The sequence below is a fragment of the Mobula birostris genome, chromosome 1 (assembly GCF_030028105.1).
Source record: "Mobula birostris isolate sMobBir1 chromosome 1, sMobBir1.hap1, whole genome shotgun sequence".
NCBI lineage: Eukaryota > Metazoa > Chordata > Chondrichthyes > Myliobatiformes > Myliobatidae > Mobula > Mobula birostris.
This window is the reverse complement of record NC_092370.1, coordinates 58775031-58791977: the sequence shown is the minus strand read 5'-3', so window position 1 is coordinate 58791977 and position 16947 is coordinate 58775031. Positions and strand designations below refer to the sequence as shown.

General features: G+C 39.4%; 1 protein-coding gene across 10 annotated transcripts in view; it reads left to right on the top strand.

Moving 5' to 3' along the window:
• trappc9 (trafficking protein particle complex subunit 9) overlaps positions 1–16947 on the top strand; it is a 711836-nt gene that overhangs the window by 87130 nt on the left and 607759 nt on the right. For all 10 annotated transcript variants that reach the window (XM_072255618.1, XM_072255596.1, XM_072255577.1 and 7 more), the window contains 3 exons: positions 3015–3141; positions 5397–5542; positions 8782–8867. In XM_072255618.1, coding sequence (XP_072111719.1) covers positions 3015–3141; positions 5397–5542; positions 8782–8867 — 359 coding nt within the window. The remainder of the gene's footprint in view (positions 1–3014; positions 3142–5396; positions 5543–8781; positions 8868–16947) is intronic.

Genomic DNA, 16947 nt, shown 5'->3' with positions numbered 1-16947 from the left:
TAATTAATTGAGTACTGGAAAATCTTACAAGTATACTGCTGTTCTTGAGTTACAAAACTAAGAAGAAAAATAGCTGTTGAATGATCAGAATTTTTTTGCATTCATTTAGAAATTCCTTTTTGGTTAAAAATGAGCCTGTAATTGGACCATTATTAAATATTAATAACTTGGACAAAACTGACTATAATATTGGATGTAGTTAGGTGATGCCAAGTTAGTTTTGAGGGCCTTCAGATTGTAAGCATCCAGAATGACTGTAGGAGGAGTCAACTCCATACTCTGGAGAGATTATGGAAGAATGAATTTATGACTGAGTTGGGCTATGGGCCTGACTTTTTAAGCATATTGAAGAATGGAAGAGGAGAAATGTAATATAATATGGTGTATTTGCAGCTTGGAAAGACTGATGTGAAATAAGATGTTAAGAGATTATGAATGAAAATGTATTTTGTACTAAGCTAAAGGCCGTAGACATGGAATCAATCAAACAAACTTGGTCCCACGGTGCAATTTTGCCTAAAACCTTGAATTGGATCATGGAGAAGAGCAAGTGATCATTGAAGTTGGCTGATAGAAGCCAGCCAAGAAAGAGTAGCTTTGGAAGGTGCAAAAGGATTCTGAAATTTAAATATTAAAAAAACTTTGCAGTTTTTTATTTCTTGGATGACATGGAGATGTCCAAAACCTAAGTAAAACTGTTTCTCATACATACATGAATTGTATATTATCATCTAGCCATGTCATCAGCGAACAGCAAGGTGGTATTCTCACACTGAAATGCATACAAAACTGCTTCAGTATAAAAGAATCATTATTGCTGCTAGAATATAAAATGGTGTCATGTATGATAGCAGTTGTAAGCAGTTTTGGAAAAGATGTGCTAGCATTGCAGAGGGTCCAGAGGAGCTTCACAAGAATGATTCCAGTAATAAGAGTTAACATGAGCATTTAATGGCTCTCAGCTGTTCTTGCTAGGGTTTACAAGAATGAGGTGGTAATCTCATTGAAACGTATCAAATATTGAAAAGCCTAGATAGTGGATGTGGAAAGCATGTTTCCTATAGTGGGTAAATCCAGGACCAGAGGGCACCAGAATTGAGCGATGTCTGTTTAGAGCAGAGATGAGGATACATCTCTTTAGCCAGAGGTTGGTGGATCTGTGGAATTATTTGCCACAGGCAGCTTTGCAGGCCAAGTGATTGGGTATATTTAAGGTGGAGGTTGATAGGTTCTTGATTAATCAAAGCGTCAAAGGTTATAGGAAAATGGGATTGAGAGGGATAATAAATCAGCCATGATAAAGCGGTGAAGAAGTCTCTATGGGCCAAAAGGTGTAATTCTGCTCCTACGTTTTATGGTCATATGACTCAATGCATGTGATTGTGCAGCTGTGGGATAGTGAGAATAGAATCCCTTTTGGTTGTAGTACATCTTGCAACTGGCATGCAATGTGTGTTGTCAGTACTAATCAGCTCCTTGAATAAGCTTCCAGTCATCACAATGTACCTATTTATTGTACCTTCTTTCTGAAAGGAATAAATGAATTGTAGTCTGCCAAATTCCTCTGGACAGGGGCAGTAACTTCTTCCAATTATGGTTGGAAAAACTGAGATACCACAAGTTTGCAAGGAGGGCCAGATTTAAAATGTGGATCACTTTTGAGAGCATTCATAAAGTTTCATTTCAGCCATTTCTCATCTGATACTTATTCTTTGTTATTCTTCTGTAAAGGTCTGGGTAGAAGAGTATAGAAGTCTTACTGCAGCTATATTTGGCCTTGGTGAAATCCTGTGGGAAACTTTGTGTGCAGTTATTCTCTGTATCGATGGAATAACTAAACTGATTTGCTGGGATTGTGGGATTGATTCATAGGTTGAGATGTTCATTAGAGTTTAGAAGAATGATTCGGGTTAGATGTCCCAGATGCTGGTAATGGTCTCACAATATAATTTAAGCCATTGTATTGAGTCATAGAATTGTACAGCGCAGAAGTGGGCCCTGTTGGCCCCTTTTGCCTACCTACACTCATCCTATTTGCCTGCATTAGGTTTGTATGCCTTTACACTTTGCATGTCAACCACCTGTGTAATTGACACTTAAATATAGTGATTTCACCACTTTAATGACAGGGTGAAATGACCCTTTGTTCCATAATGTTGTAGTTTGTTTGCTCATTTCCCTGTAGTCTCTGCTTTTTATATATATATATATATATATATATATATATATATATATATATATAGAGCTTGTGAGAATCTTGTATCTGTTATTCTACCTATTAGACAATTTGAAGATCATTCTCAGGATTTAACTTTTGGTTGGTCATTTCTGCCTTGCTCATTGTCACTCCCTTTAATTCTTGTTGATGCTGCCTTTAAACCTGGTAGTTTATGCAGAAATTGGCCAGTTTATTGTTCAGTTCCAATTTAACATTTCCGCTTGGGAATGTTCACTGATGCCTCTACTTTCTGAGAAGGCTGAAAAGAGCAGGATTATACACATCTATACTCGTGCCATTCTACAGATGCGCAGTAGAGTGCACCCTAACATGCTGCATCACTGCACGGTAAGGAAACTGCACTGTGGCGGGCAGGATGGTTCTACAGTGGGTAGTTAAAACTGCCCAACACGTCACCAGCACCAGCCTACCCGCCATCAAAGGCATGTATGTAGAAGGGTGCTGTACTATTTCAAAAACTTACTTTTTCTTTTCGTTTGTTGGCACTGGCAGCCTCTTTGCAGTCTGTGGTTTTTGCCGTGGACCACAGTACTCTTAACTGCATGTTCAAGAATGATTTATTTTGAGTGTATAATACCATTGTTTTTGCAAGCAAGTTTGCTAGTGGACTGTTTAATGTAATTGACAATGAGGTACTTCTCTTGAGTTTACAGGTGCTTTATAACTCAGTTTATTTCTTGTTCCATGAATAGCCACTATCAAAGATTTCATAATTTGTATTTTTGTTAGGTAAATAGTCAAGTGATGAAATTCTATTTGTGGTGTTGTTTTGTAGAGAAGAAGGAAGTTTCTCAGAGTTTAGAGAGCTACACAGCAAAATGCCCTGGTACTATGGAGAATGTAACACTTCCTGATGATGTGAAATTGCCTCCAGTCCCCTTCACTAAGCTTCCTATTGTCAGGTAAGCATGGTTTGTAGTGTCAAGATTATAAACATGCTGTAAATCATGAGCGACACACAAGGTGCTGGAGGAACTCTACAAGTCAGGCGGTATCTTTGGAGGGGAATAAACTGTCAGTGTTTCAGGACTAGACCTTTCAGAACTAGACAGGCAGGGGGAAGAAGCCAGAATAAGAAGGTGGGGGAGGGAAAGGAATACCAGCTGGTTGGTGCTAGGAGAAACCTGATGAGGCAGAAGAAGGGTGGATGGGGGAAGGAGGTATGAAGACGCTGGAACTTGATAGGTGGAAGAGGTGAAGGAATAAAGAAGTCTGATAGGAGGAGACAGTAGACTATTGAAGAGAGGCAAGAAGGGGCACCAGATGGAGGTGAGAAGGGGTGAGAGGGGACCAGAATGGGGAATGGAAAAAGGGAGAAGGGAATGGGGAGAAATTACCATAAGGTAGAGAAATTGATGTTCATGCCATCAAGTTGGAGGCTTCCCAAATGGAATACAGGTATTGCTCCTCCAAAGGGTGGGATTTCCTGGAATCCCCATTTCAAGTCGGCTTGCCATTCCTGTTTTGATGTGTCAGTGCATTGCCACAATGAGGCCAAACTCTAATGAGCAATATAACCATATAACAATTACAGCACGGAAACAGGCCAAATAATATGTCATATTCTTAAAAAAAAATGCCTCACAGAGGAGAAGTGCTGCACTCTGAGGTGTCCTGGCAAAGGGAGAGTTTCAGCTGTGACTCAACCCAAATGTCACAAGTCCCTTTGTATTCAGTGACTAAAAATAACATTTATTTATTTTGCACTTCATGTTTATATATTCCCTCCTCCCCCACATAAATTCTATAAGAATGAATTTTATTTAACACTTCAAATTTTTGTGCAGTGATTTGTGAATTTTGTAAGGGTGAAATTCTGTTTCTGAACTGCTTTAATGCATGGTTTGTCTGTACTTGATATATGCAAACAGAAAACTTAAGCAAGTAGCCACTCTACATTGACATCTGCTAAATTGAGAATATTTACTCAGTGGCCACTTCTTTAGGTGCAACAATACACCTGATCATTAATGAAGTATATAATTAGCCAATCATGTGGCAGCATCCCAATGCATAAAAGCATGCAGATATGGTTCAGTTGTTCAGACCAAGCTTGAGAATGATCAACTTTGACTGTGGAATGATTGTTGGTGGCAGATGGAGTGGTTTGAGTATCTCAGAATCTGCTGATCTCCTGGGATTTTCCACACACCACAGAGTCTAGAGAATCTGCTGATCTCCTGGGATTTTCCACACACCACAGAGATTGGTGCAAGAAACAAAATAAAATATCCAGTGAGCAGTAGGTCTATTGACAAAAATGCCTTGTTAATGAGAGAGGTCAGAGGAGACATGTCAGACTGGTTTACGCTGACAGGAAGGTGACAGTAATGCAGATAACCACGTGTTACAACAGTGGTGGGCACAGGAGCATGTCTGAATGTGACAAATGTTGAATTTTGAAGCAATGGGCTACAGCAGCCGAAGACCACAATCATACGCAGTGGCCACATTATTAACTACAGGAGGCCACTCTGTGTATAATTGAGCAAACTTTAAAAATAATGCAATTGGCAAACTGTAGAAGGATACAGATCTATTAATTATTTTAATATTGGGATATTATTTGCCCATCCCTACTTGCCTTTGATAAGGTTATGTTCAGCAGATAATATAATAAAGATATTTCCACAATACTGCTGGGTAAGAAGTTTCAGGATTTCATAAAAAAGATATATATTTGCAAATCGGGATAATGTGTGACCTGTGAATGAACTCACAGATATTGTTTCCATGCACTTGAGGCTTAATGGGAAAAGACTACAAGGGCCGAGATGGCCTGCTTCCGTGCTGTAATTGTTATATGGTTATTCATCTATATTTTGGGTTAATTATGTGAGCCATTTTCAAGCAGCAATTAGGCTAGAAACATGAATGTGTCAAATTAAATCACCGACGATACTGAGCTTATCAAAATATTAAAGGACAACCAAACAGCATGTTTGCCCCTCAAAATTAAGATGAATGATGCTTAACAATTCAGGTAATAAACATGAGCTTTTCCATTAAGCTGTTTTCTGAACTGTTTGAGGAATGTAAAGCTATCTAGGAACTCTTGTGGTTATCCTTAATTCCTTTTTTTTGGAAGAAATGGTTTCCACAATCTGTTTTTAAAGTAAGCCATAAGTTTGTAACTTTTTCTCCTGTTCTAATATAGGTCTGTGAAGCTCTTGAATCTTCCACCAAATCTCCGTCCATTGAAAATAAGAAACGCACTTGGTCAGAATATATCCTCAAAGAGCCCTTTTATTTATTCACCGATTATGGCACACCATCGAGGTGAAGAAAGAAGCAAAAAGATAGGTAAAGGCATATCAGGTTATAACTATTGTGGTGACTTTGATAAACCCAGTTGTTGTAGAGGACCAAACTATACATAGTAGATCTGATGTCGAGTATCTGATTTTTTTGATGAAAAACCAAGCTCTGACTGCCATTGTAACCACAGAGAAATGAGAAATACAATAACTTTTAATCGAGAGGATTGGGTTATCTTGTCATGGCTTTTCGTTCGTTAGGTCGCGTCTGGAATTTCCAGTTGGCGGATGATTTCCCTCCACGCCGCTCTGACATATTGGGAAATCATGTACTCGGCAGGTTACAGCAGTGGTTTGCCTTTGCCTTCTGCCGGGTGAGTTTAAAGACTCTTGCAATGGATGACCAGGACGTCTAAGTGCCTTGTCGTGCTCTTAGCGCTCCATAAACGTCTGCTGGCCTGCCTACTTGACCGTTGGACCATCAATTGGTCTCCTTCGCTCAATCTGCCAGTGCCAGACTTCACACGCTGGGATAGGCAGATCCCCTACCTCACCGAGGGTCGAAGACCCATCGGCTACCCTCACCTGGTTTGGCCCGTCTGCCAAGATGGTTTACCGGGGTGTGGCCGCTGCGTGTGTTACAGCCACTTGGAGCCACAGGTGAGAGCTGAGCGCCAGGTGGGGACCAAAGGTGGACGAGCTGCCCTGAAAAGGGCACGGCAGGCCCCCCCATCAGAAGTGTTACCCCTCCCTAGACACCCCATACACCCCCTTGTCATGGCAGTTGACTAAAATTTAAATAAACTTCAGTTTAATAATTGAGGTGCATAAATTGCTAAGTAGTACAAGGACGTTGTCAAATGTCAAGTTGAAATTTATTTATATTTGGATAGCTACAAAGTCCTATGTAGCAGATTTGGCTGGAACATAAAATTCCTAGTGATGCATGTGAAACTGGCATGTAGAACTAAAAATTGGCTGGATGAGTGAGAGCAAAGAATAATGGTCAAAGTAAGCATGGAAGTTTGGATGCAGTAGGGTTCTACCAGACTCTCCAGTAGTTCCCTTTTTGTGTACTACATGTCATTAAATTGGACTTGAATGTAGATAACAAAATAAAGGATTGTCAAGGTCAAGTTTTTGTTATTCAACCATATGCATGTTACTGCCAAACAAAACAATGTTCCTCTCTTCCAAGCTGCACACATGTAATGCACACCCAACACGTTAAGTAATATTACCACAAGGAAATGAACAAATAATAAAATACATTGTAAAAGATTGACATTTAGCATAAGATGCACTGATGACACAAGTTTAAAAAGTAAACGGCAGAGTGCTGTTGGCACTTCATACTTGATGAGGCCTGGGTAGTGGCAGGGACTTCAGTAGACACATGGCCTAACGGAAGAAGCTGTTTCTCATCCTAGCATCCTTGTATTTCAGTACCTACTGCCTGAAGGTAAGTGGTCCTGGGGAATGTGGGATAGATGGGAGGGATCCTTGACAATGCTAAGGACACCTCACTACAGGAAGGATGTGGATACTGTAGGAGATTTACAAGGATGTTGCCTGGATTTGAGGGCGTAATTTAGGAGAATAGGTTGAGTGAACTTGGCCTTTTCTCCCTGGAGTGATGGAGGATGAGAGGTGACCTGATAGAGGTGTATAAGGTAGAGGGGCATTGATCATGTTGATAGCCAGAGGCTTTTTCCCAGGGCTGAAATGGCTAACAAGAGAGGGCATAGTTTTAAGGTGCTTGGAAATGGGTACAGAGGAGATGTCAGGAGTATGTTTCTCACGCAGAGAGAGGTGGGTGTGTGGAAGCAGATGCAATAAGATCTTTTAAGAGCCTCTTAGATAGGTACATGGAGCTTAGAAAAGTAGAGGGCTGTGTGCTGGGAAATTTCTAGGCAGTTTTTAGTTTAGGTTGCATGGTTGGCACAATATTGTGGGCTAAAGGGCCTATAATGTGCTGTAGATTTCTGTGTTCTAAGGGCACTATGTACGCAGCACTTCTGATAAGTATCTTGGATAGGTGGAAGAGACACCCTGATGATCCTCTCGGCAGTCCTCATAGTCCTTTGTAGGGTCTTGTGGTCAGAATTCTGTCTATTATACCACAATTGTCCAGGTGGTTGATCTTAAGAAAAATTATAAGTTGCAGTAAAGTGGCAAGGAAGTTGGCTGCTGAATTTAAAGTATGTATCTTTTTTTATATAACTCCATTGCTTTGCCTAGCCTTCTGAATCTTTTGGCACAACTGGAAAAGTTGAGAAAAAAATGTTCAGTTGCAGAAATGGTGAGATGGAGTTAGAAAGGGAAACATATATTCCAGAGGGTAGTGTTTCCATTAAACATCTATTTGATAGGTTATTGATGGTGTTCAAGAGGAGCATGACTTAAGTTGTCCAGCAAGTTGCATCATTGTAGCTAGAAAAAGACTCAGCTAGCTTATACAAATGGATAATGTACAACCAACTGGCTGTAGATTATCCATATGCAATAGTGCAGAAACAGCAAGTTGCTAGAAGATATAAAAATTGATATTGACCCCAGAAGGCTATAATGTACCTGTATGGAAGGCAAGATTCTGTTTCTCACACTTGTATTGGGCTCTGCACTATACGGGTAAGAGGCCACAGATGGCTGGATCAGAGTTTGGATGGAAAATTAAGTTGGTAGGCAAACCAGAAAAATTGTGATTGTCCATGTGTTTGATCTTTGTAATTTATTTGGTTATCTAAATTCTCTTTTACTTTGGTTTGCAATTATTAATGTATCAAGTGCAGCATGTTGAGTTGGGAGGGATGGGAGGTGATTTGGTATTTTGGGAACGGGGAAGGAGGAGGAATGTCACTTTGATAGATGTCAGACAACCAATTTTAAAAGCACTTAGTTATAGGCATGAAAACAAGTTTTGAGCAGAGTAAAATTTAATATTTTAAGCATTAATAAAAATGCAGGAATGGTTTATTATACTTAATTTCCTTTTTAATTCAACAGTATAGCACTTATTAGCATTCCTACCTGAGCTGCTGCTTTTATTGTTGTAATGTGCCTTCGATTCCCAGATAAATATTAGTTTTGGATTTGAAGCATCGTAGATAAGTAAATTATTCAATTTTAGCTTTTACTTTTAAATATTACTGCTTAAGTGTTGATTAGTGATTGTGGTAATATTTCTGCATGAACTTTCATCTTGGATTTTATCTGGTTAGTTATATTATAATGAAAGTGATGTCCTTCTGATGTTGATAACTGAACTTTGTTCCATTCCAACAGATTTCCAATGGGTGCAGGGAGATGTATGTGAAGTTCAGCTGATGGTCTATAATCCCATGCCTTTTGAACTGAGAGTAGAAAACATGGTTTGTATGCTTCTCCCATTTTTATTTTTTAGGCTTTCTGCAATGAAATAATCACTTATTCTTCAATTTTTCTGTTAGGAAAGAAGTGTGTGTGTGTGTGTGTGTGTGTGTGTGTATTAAATGTGCAGAGGTTAAGTGAAAATTATGTCAGGCTTGATTGTGCAAATTTCTTAGCTAATAGACTGTAGAAAAATTTTGAGGTTTTCATGTGGTGAACTAATATGGTGCTTTTGGAATCGCACCCAAAATTTGCCATGGTAGGAAAGTGGAAATATTGAAAAAATTGCCATGTACAATGAATTACCAGCAAATACAATATCCTTAAAATTGTGCGTAGTTCTAAAATGTTGCTGACTTATTCTTGGTGATATATTCATGTGGATGTTGATGAGGAAAGGCAAGGAAATAAGATGTAATTTTTATACAGCTTTTTAGTGGAATGCAAAGAGAATTTAAAAATAGCACTTGATGTATTGTCAACAGTTTTGGGCCCCTTATCTCAGAAAGGATATATTATTATTAGAGAGTGTTCAGAGGAGGTTTATGAGGATGATTTTGGGAATGAAGAGGTTAACATTTAAAGAGTGCTTGGCAGTTTTGGGCCTGTACTCACTGGAATTTAGAAGAATGCATGAGGATCTCATTGAAATCCCCTGAATGATGAAAGGACTAGATAGGGTGGATGTGGAGGGGATGTTTCCTCTGGTGGGGGTATCCAGAACTAGAAGGTACAGCCTTAAAATTCAAGGGTGACCTTTTAGAGTGGAAGTAAGGAGTAATTTTTTTTTAGCCAAGGAGTGGTGAATCTATGGATTGCTCTGCCACAGACTGCGGTGGAGATCAAGTCTGTGGGTGTAGTCAAATATCGGGGCATCAAAGGATATGGTAAGTGGGCAGCTGCATGGGGTTGAATGGGATCCGGGATCAGCCATGATGAAGTGGCGGAGTGTGCTTGATGGGCTGAATGGCCTAATTTTGCTCCTATGTCTTATGGTCTTGTGTACCATGACATTCTCTTATCTCATTTCTTCTATAACCCAGTTGTACTCCACTCTTTCACTTGATAATTGCTGCTTCTAAATGACTCCTTAGCCGTTTGTTCGTTCAACTTTGTGCATCTCATTATTGTGTTGCAGCTATATGGATATTAATTCCAGCTGTAAATGCAGGGTGTGTCTTCGTTGAAATGGTATGTGTTGGATTGCTATCAGGCAGAAAGTCTTCCAATTGTCACGGATAATATGATTCCGCAGCAATTTAAAAAAAAATCTGTCACTTTGTTTACAATCCAGTGTGAACTGATGGAAAAGCAATAAATCTCTTTACATTAAAAACAGGAAATACTTGGTAAACTTTGCAGTTTGGGCAGCGTCTGGAGAGCAAAGTTATCAGTACTGTAGATTGATGGATTGATTTTTTTTTCATCAGTAATATACCATGTTGGAGACCTCTTTTGTCAACCTGGCACCAATATTGTTGCACCCATTAAAGTGTGACTGTTTAATAATTTAGTTGATGTTTCTGGAGGAGTGTGAGTCAACGGCAGATGAAGAAGATTGTAGGGGGTGATATGAAACATAGTACACAGCTGTTGCTGGAAATCTGAAATGCAAGAGAATGCTAGAAATCATAAGAAAATAAAAACATGAAAAAATGAATAAGAAAGAGTCCATGTGACCCGTCTAGCATACTCCACCATTTATCGATTGTATTTGGACTTTTCCTTCAATGCTATTTTCCTCTTGCCTCTTTATCCCTTGTTTAATTTAATATCCAGAAATCTATCAGTCTCTGATTTGAATGAATTCCATGAATGAGTTTTGCTTTATGGCTCACTAAGCTAAAAATTTCATCCCCTTTGACAGAGGAAATTTTTACCTTAATTTAATTCAGCCACCTATTCCAGGATGTGAGCCTTTGGCGTGGTGAAATATTCTCCCGGTGTCCAGCTTGTTGAGCCTTCTTGGAAGTTTTAAGTAAAGCAGATTTACTCAGTTTTTATGTCCTCTTGTGCTAAAGATTGAATTATCACTTGTCCTGGAGCTGAAGCTTTAACCTTCTCTTTCCATGGGAGTGGCCTGACCTGCTGAATATTTCCAGTGTTTCCTATTTTTATTTTAGGTTTCCTGCTTCTGCTTTTTAAAAAAATTTCATCTTCCATCCTGCATCTGCTTGTTGGCTTTGAGTGATTTGGCTTCCTTTTAATATTGAGTCAGTATTACCACAGTTATCACCATTTATTTTCATCAGAGTGGATAACCTTACACTTTCCCACATTTGTATTTCAGCTCACAACACGCTGGAGGAACTCAGCAGGTCGGGCAGCATCCAGTTTTCAGCTGGAACCTACCAGTCTTCTCCTTCTCACCCTCCCCCCACCTTCTTTATAGGGCCTCTGCCCCTTCCCTCTACAGTCCTGATGAAGGCTTCCAGCCGGAAACGTTGACTGATGGTTTCCACGGTTGCTGCCCAACCTGCTGAGTTCCTCCAGCGTGTTGTGAGTGTTGCTTTGACCCCAGCATCTGCAGATTATTTTGTTTATATTTCAGCTGCAGTGTTCTTGTTCTTGGCATCGTATGCTTGTATTTCCATTCAGCCTGTTTTCATTCTCCTTGCCACTCACAATCCAGTTATATAACTCAGTTAATATCATCGGTAAATTTGGAAATATAATTTCTGGTCCCGAGGCAGAAAATATTGATATAGGCAGTGAATAGTTGGTCCTGAGTTCTGATCACTATGATATTGTATTAGTTGGCAGGACTATAGGCTTTTCCCAGGTGAGGGGGAAGGTAGGTGAACTCGTGTCTGCATACCTTGACTCCACTGAACTTGTGATCGTCTTGACTTTATTTTGTCCCTCTTGGTTCACAGCCACTTACCTTAACCCCTCACCTGGTCTCACCTATCACCTGTCAGTTTGTACCTCTCCTCATCCTCTTCCAGGAACATCGAATGTTTATTTCTTCCCATACATTGTGTATGTTGTTCAAGATTTCCAGCATCTGCACAATCTTGTGTGTGTCAGTAAGGGGCCCATTTTGAAACTTGTTGATCTTTTCCATTTAATTTTTTAAGGTACCCTTGCACCTTGTTTTAATGCATCTTGGCAGCTTGCTTCCATATTCTTTGTTGCTTTTTTTTATCAAATTCTTGGTTCACCTTATCACCTTTTTCATGTAAATTTACAGGTGGATGACCTTGCATAAGAACTGGTTTGTTCTGACATGGACAAAATGTGCCAATTTTCTAAAATTATTCAGTATAGTTTTGCATCATGCACACGTAGAGGATTAAGTTCTATTTCTTAAGTTTATGTTGGGTTTTGTTAGGGCATGACCATTCGTTAGGATTTCAGTGCCCCCTAGGGGAAGTGATGGCAATAATAACTATTCTGGGATGTCCTTTTGTAACTTAACAGATGAATGATTAAATATGATTAGTTTCTCTGATTAAAACCAGGCTCCTTGTATAATAGGTATCTATGTAAGTATGTGATTTATTGTCCCCCAAACTGTTGGCTAGATGAAGCTTAAGTGTATGGGATAATGCAATTCTGAAAGTCTGCTACGAATAGTTATTTTGTAATAGCATAAACACCTATATAAACCATATAACCATATAACAATTACAGCACGGAAACAGGCCATCTCGGCCCTTCTAGTCCGTGCTGAACTCTTACTCTCACTTAGTCCCACAGATCTGCACTCAGCCCATAACCTTCCATTCCTTTCCTGTCCATATAGCTATCCAAATTAACTTTAAACAACAACATCAAACCTGCCTCAACCACTTCTGCCTCGAAGCTCGTTCCACACAGCTACCACTCTCTGAGTAAAGAAGTTCCCCCTCAAGTTACCCCTGAACTTTTGCCTTTTAACTCTCAACTCATGTCCTCTTGTTTGAATCTCCCCTGCTCTCAATGGAAAAAACCTATCCACGTCAACTCTGTCTATCCCCCTCATAATTTTAAATACCTCTATCAAGTCCCCCCTCAACCTTCTACGTTCCAAAGAATAAAGACCCAACTTGTTCAACCTCTGTAACTTAGGTGATGAAAGCCAAGTAACATTCTAGTAAATCTTCTCTGTACTCTCTCTATTTTATTGACATCTTTCCAATAATTCGGTGACCAAAACTGTACACAATACTCCAAATTTGGCCTCACCAATGCCTTGTACAGTTTCAACATTACATCCCAACTCCTATACTCAATGCTCTGATGTATAAAGGCCAGCATACCAAAAGCTTTCTTCACCACCCTATCCACATGAGATTCCACCTTCAGGGAACTATGCACCATTATTCCTAGAGCACTCTGTTCCACTGCATTCTTCAGTGCCCTAACATTTACCATGTATGTCCTGTTTTGATTAGTCCTACCAAAATGTAGCACCTTAGATTTTTCAGCATTAAACTCCATCTGCCATCTTTCAGACAACTCTTCAAACTGGCCTAAATCTCTCTGCAAACTTTGAAAACCTGCTTCATTATCCACAACGCCACCTATCTTAGTATTATCTGCATACTTACTCATCCAATTTACCACCCCATCATCCAGATCATTAATGTATATGACAAATGACATTGGACCCAGCACAGATCCCTGAGGCACACCACTAGTCACTGGCCTCCAATCTGACAAACAGTTATCCACCACTACTCTCTAGTGTCGCCCATCCAGCCACTGCTGAATCCATTTTACTACTTCAATATTAATACCTAATGATTGAACCAACCTTTCTAACCAACCTTCCGTGTGGGACCTTGTCAAAGGCCTTACTGAAGTCCATATAGACAACATCCACCGCTTTACACTCGTCAACGTTCCTCTTCAAAAAATTCAATAAAATTTGTCAAACATGACCTTCCTTGCACAAATCCATGTTGACTGTTCCTAATCAGACCCTGTCTATCCAAATAATTATATATACCATCTCTAAGAATACTTTTCATCAATTTACCCACCACTGACATCAAGCTCACAGGCCGATAATTGCTAGGCTTACTCTTAGACCCCTTTTTAAACAATGGAACAACACGAGCAATACGCCAATCCTCCGGCACCATCTCAGTTTCTAATGACATTTGAAATATTTCTGTCAGAGCCCCTGCTAATTCCACACCAATTTCCCTCAAGGTCCTAGGGAATATCCTGTCAGGACCCAGAGACCTATCCACTTTTATGTAGACAATTGACAATAGATGCAGGAGTAGGCCATTTGGCCCTTTGAGCCAGAACCGCCATTCACTGTGCTCATGGCTGATCATCCACAATCAGTATCCAGTTCCTGCCTTATCCCCATAACCTTTGATTCCGCTATCTTTAAGAGCTCTATCCATCTCTTTCTTGAAAACATCCAGAGACTTGGCCTCTGCATCCTTCTGGTGCAGAGCATTCCATACATCCGCCACTCTGTGGGTGAAAAAGTTTTTCCTCAACTCCGTTCTAAATGGCCTACCCCTTATTCTTAAACTGTGGCCTCTGGTTCTGGACTCATCCATCAGCGGGAACATGCTTCCTGCCTCCAGCGTGTCCAATCCCTTAATAATCTTATATGTTTCAATAAGATCCCCTCTCAGCCTTCTAAATTCCAGAGTATACAAGCCCAGTCGCTCCAATCTTTTGACATATGACAGTCCCGCCATCCCGGGAATTAACCTTGTGAAACTACGCTGCACTCCCTCAATAGCAAGAATGTCCTTCCTCAAATTTGGAGACCAAAACTGCACACAGTACTCCAGGTGTGGTCTCACCAGGGCCCTGTACAACTGCAGAAGGACCTCTTTGCTCTTATACATAATTCCCCTTGTTATGAAGGCCAACATGCCATTAGCTTTCTTCACAGCCTGCTGTACTTGCATGCTTACATTCAGTGACTGATGTACAAGAACACCTAGATCTCATTGTACTTCCCTTTTTCCTAACTTGACTCCATTTAGATAATAATCTGCCTTCCTGTTCTTACCACCAAAGTGGATAACCTCACATTTATCCACATTAAGCTGCATCTGCCATGCATCTGCCCACTCACCCAGCCTGTCCAAGTTACCCTGCATTCTTGTAACATCCTCCTCACATTTCACAGTGCCACCCAGCTTTGTGTCATTCCTTAAAAGCTCCAGTACTTCCTCTTCTTTAATCATCATAGCTTCCATAACTTCCCTACCCGTTTCCCTTGTTTGACACAATTCAATATCCTTCTCCTTAGTGAATACCAAAGAAAAGAAATTGTTCAAGATCTCCCCCATCTGTTTGGCTCCATACATAGCTGTCCACTCTGATTCTCTAAGGGACCAATTTTATCCTTCACTATCCTTTTGCTATTAATATAACGGTAGAAACCCTTGGGATTTATTTTCACCTTACTTGCCAAAGCAACCTTGTATCTTCTTTTAGCTTTTCTAATTTCTTTCTTAAGATTCTTTTTACATTCTTCATATCCCTCGAGCACCTCATTTACTCCATGCTGCCTATATTTATTGTAGATATCTCTCTTTTTCCGAACCAAGTTTCCAATATCCCTTGAAAACCATGGCTCTCTCAAACTTTTAACCTTTCCTTTCAACCTAACAGCAACATAAAGATTTTGTGCTCTCAAAATTTTACCTTTAAATGACTTCCATTTCTCTATTACATTCTTCCCATAAAACAAATTGTCCCAATCCACTCCTTCTAAACCCTTTCGCATCTCCTCAAAGTTAGCCTTTCTCCAATCAAAAATCTCAACCCTGGGTCCAGACCTATTGTTCTCCGTTACTATATTGAAACTAACAGCATTGTGATCACTGGACTCAAAGTGCTCCCCAACATCAAACCTCCATCACCTGACCTATCTCATTCCCTAACAGGAGATCCAAGACTGCCCCTTCTCTCGTTGGTACCTCTATGTATTGCTGCAAAAAACTATCCTGCACACATTTTACAAACTCTGAACCATCCAGCCCTTTTACAGTATGGGCTTCCCAAACTATGTGTGAAAAATTAAAATCTCCCACAATCACAACCTTGTGCTTACTACCAATATCTGCTATCTCCCGACAAATTTGTTCCTCCAATTCTCGCTCTCCATTTGGTGGTCTATAATACACCCCCATAAGAGTTACTACACCTTTCCCATTCCTCAATTTTTTTAAATAATTTTTTTATATTTATATCAATATGTATAATAAGAGTCAAACTATTAACCAAACTAAACAGTATATCAATAATAATAATTTTTAAAAAAACGAAATGTTAAAGCTATTTTATTTGGAAAAAAAGGGAAAAAAGAACCCCTGCTAACTAAAACAAAAAAAAACCCAGCTAACAAACAAAAAAGAAACGAGAAAAAACACCGATTTGGGGCAGAAACCCGGAGCTATACGCCATACAAGCTTCTATAAGAAAAGACATCAATCCGCCAACCAAATCCATTTACCCAAGAATCAGAAGGGAACCATCTTAATTAACTCAAATCAAATGATAGTAGCAGGCAAAAGAGCCCCACCTTTTCTCAAAGTCAAATCGAGGATCAAAAGTTCGACTTCTGATTTTTTCCAAAGTAAGACATAACATCATCTGAGAGAACCATTGTATCGAAGTGGGAGCAGAAGCATCTTTCCATTTTAATAAAATAGTCCTTTTAGCCAATAATGTAAGAAATGCAATTACATATTGATCTGATAATGAAATACCATGAATATATTGAGGAGTTATACCAAACAAAACTGTCAATTTATTAGGTTGTAAATTAATTTTTAAAACTTTAGAAATTGTAGAAAAAATAGATTTCCAAAATTGTTTCAGTACAGAACATGACTAAAACATGTGTGTCAATATAGCTATCTCAGTTTTACATCTATCACACTGACTATTAACATTAGGAAATATTTTAGACAGTCTCTCCTTTGTCAAATAATAACGATGTACAGTTTTAAATTGAATCAAAGATTGGCGCAGATCGAAGAAGAGTTAACCAGCTTCAAAATTCGCAACCAATCCTCTGTTATCAAGGTCATGTTAAGCTCTCTTTCCCAATCTTGCTTAATCTTAAATAGAGGATAATTATCCTGTTGTAATAGTAAATTATAAATTTTC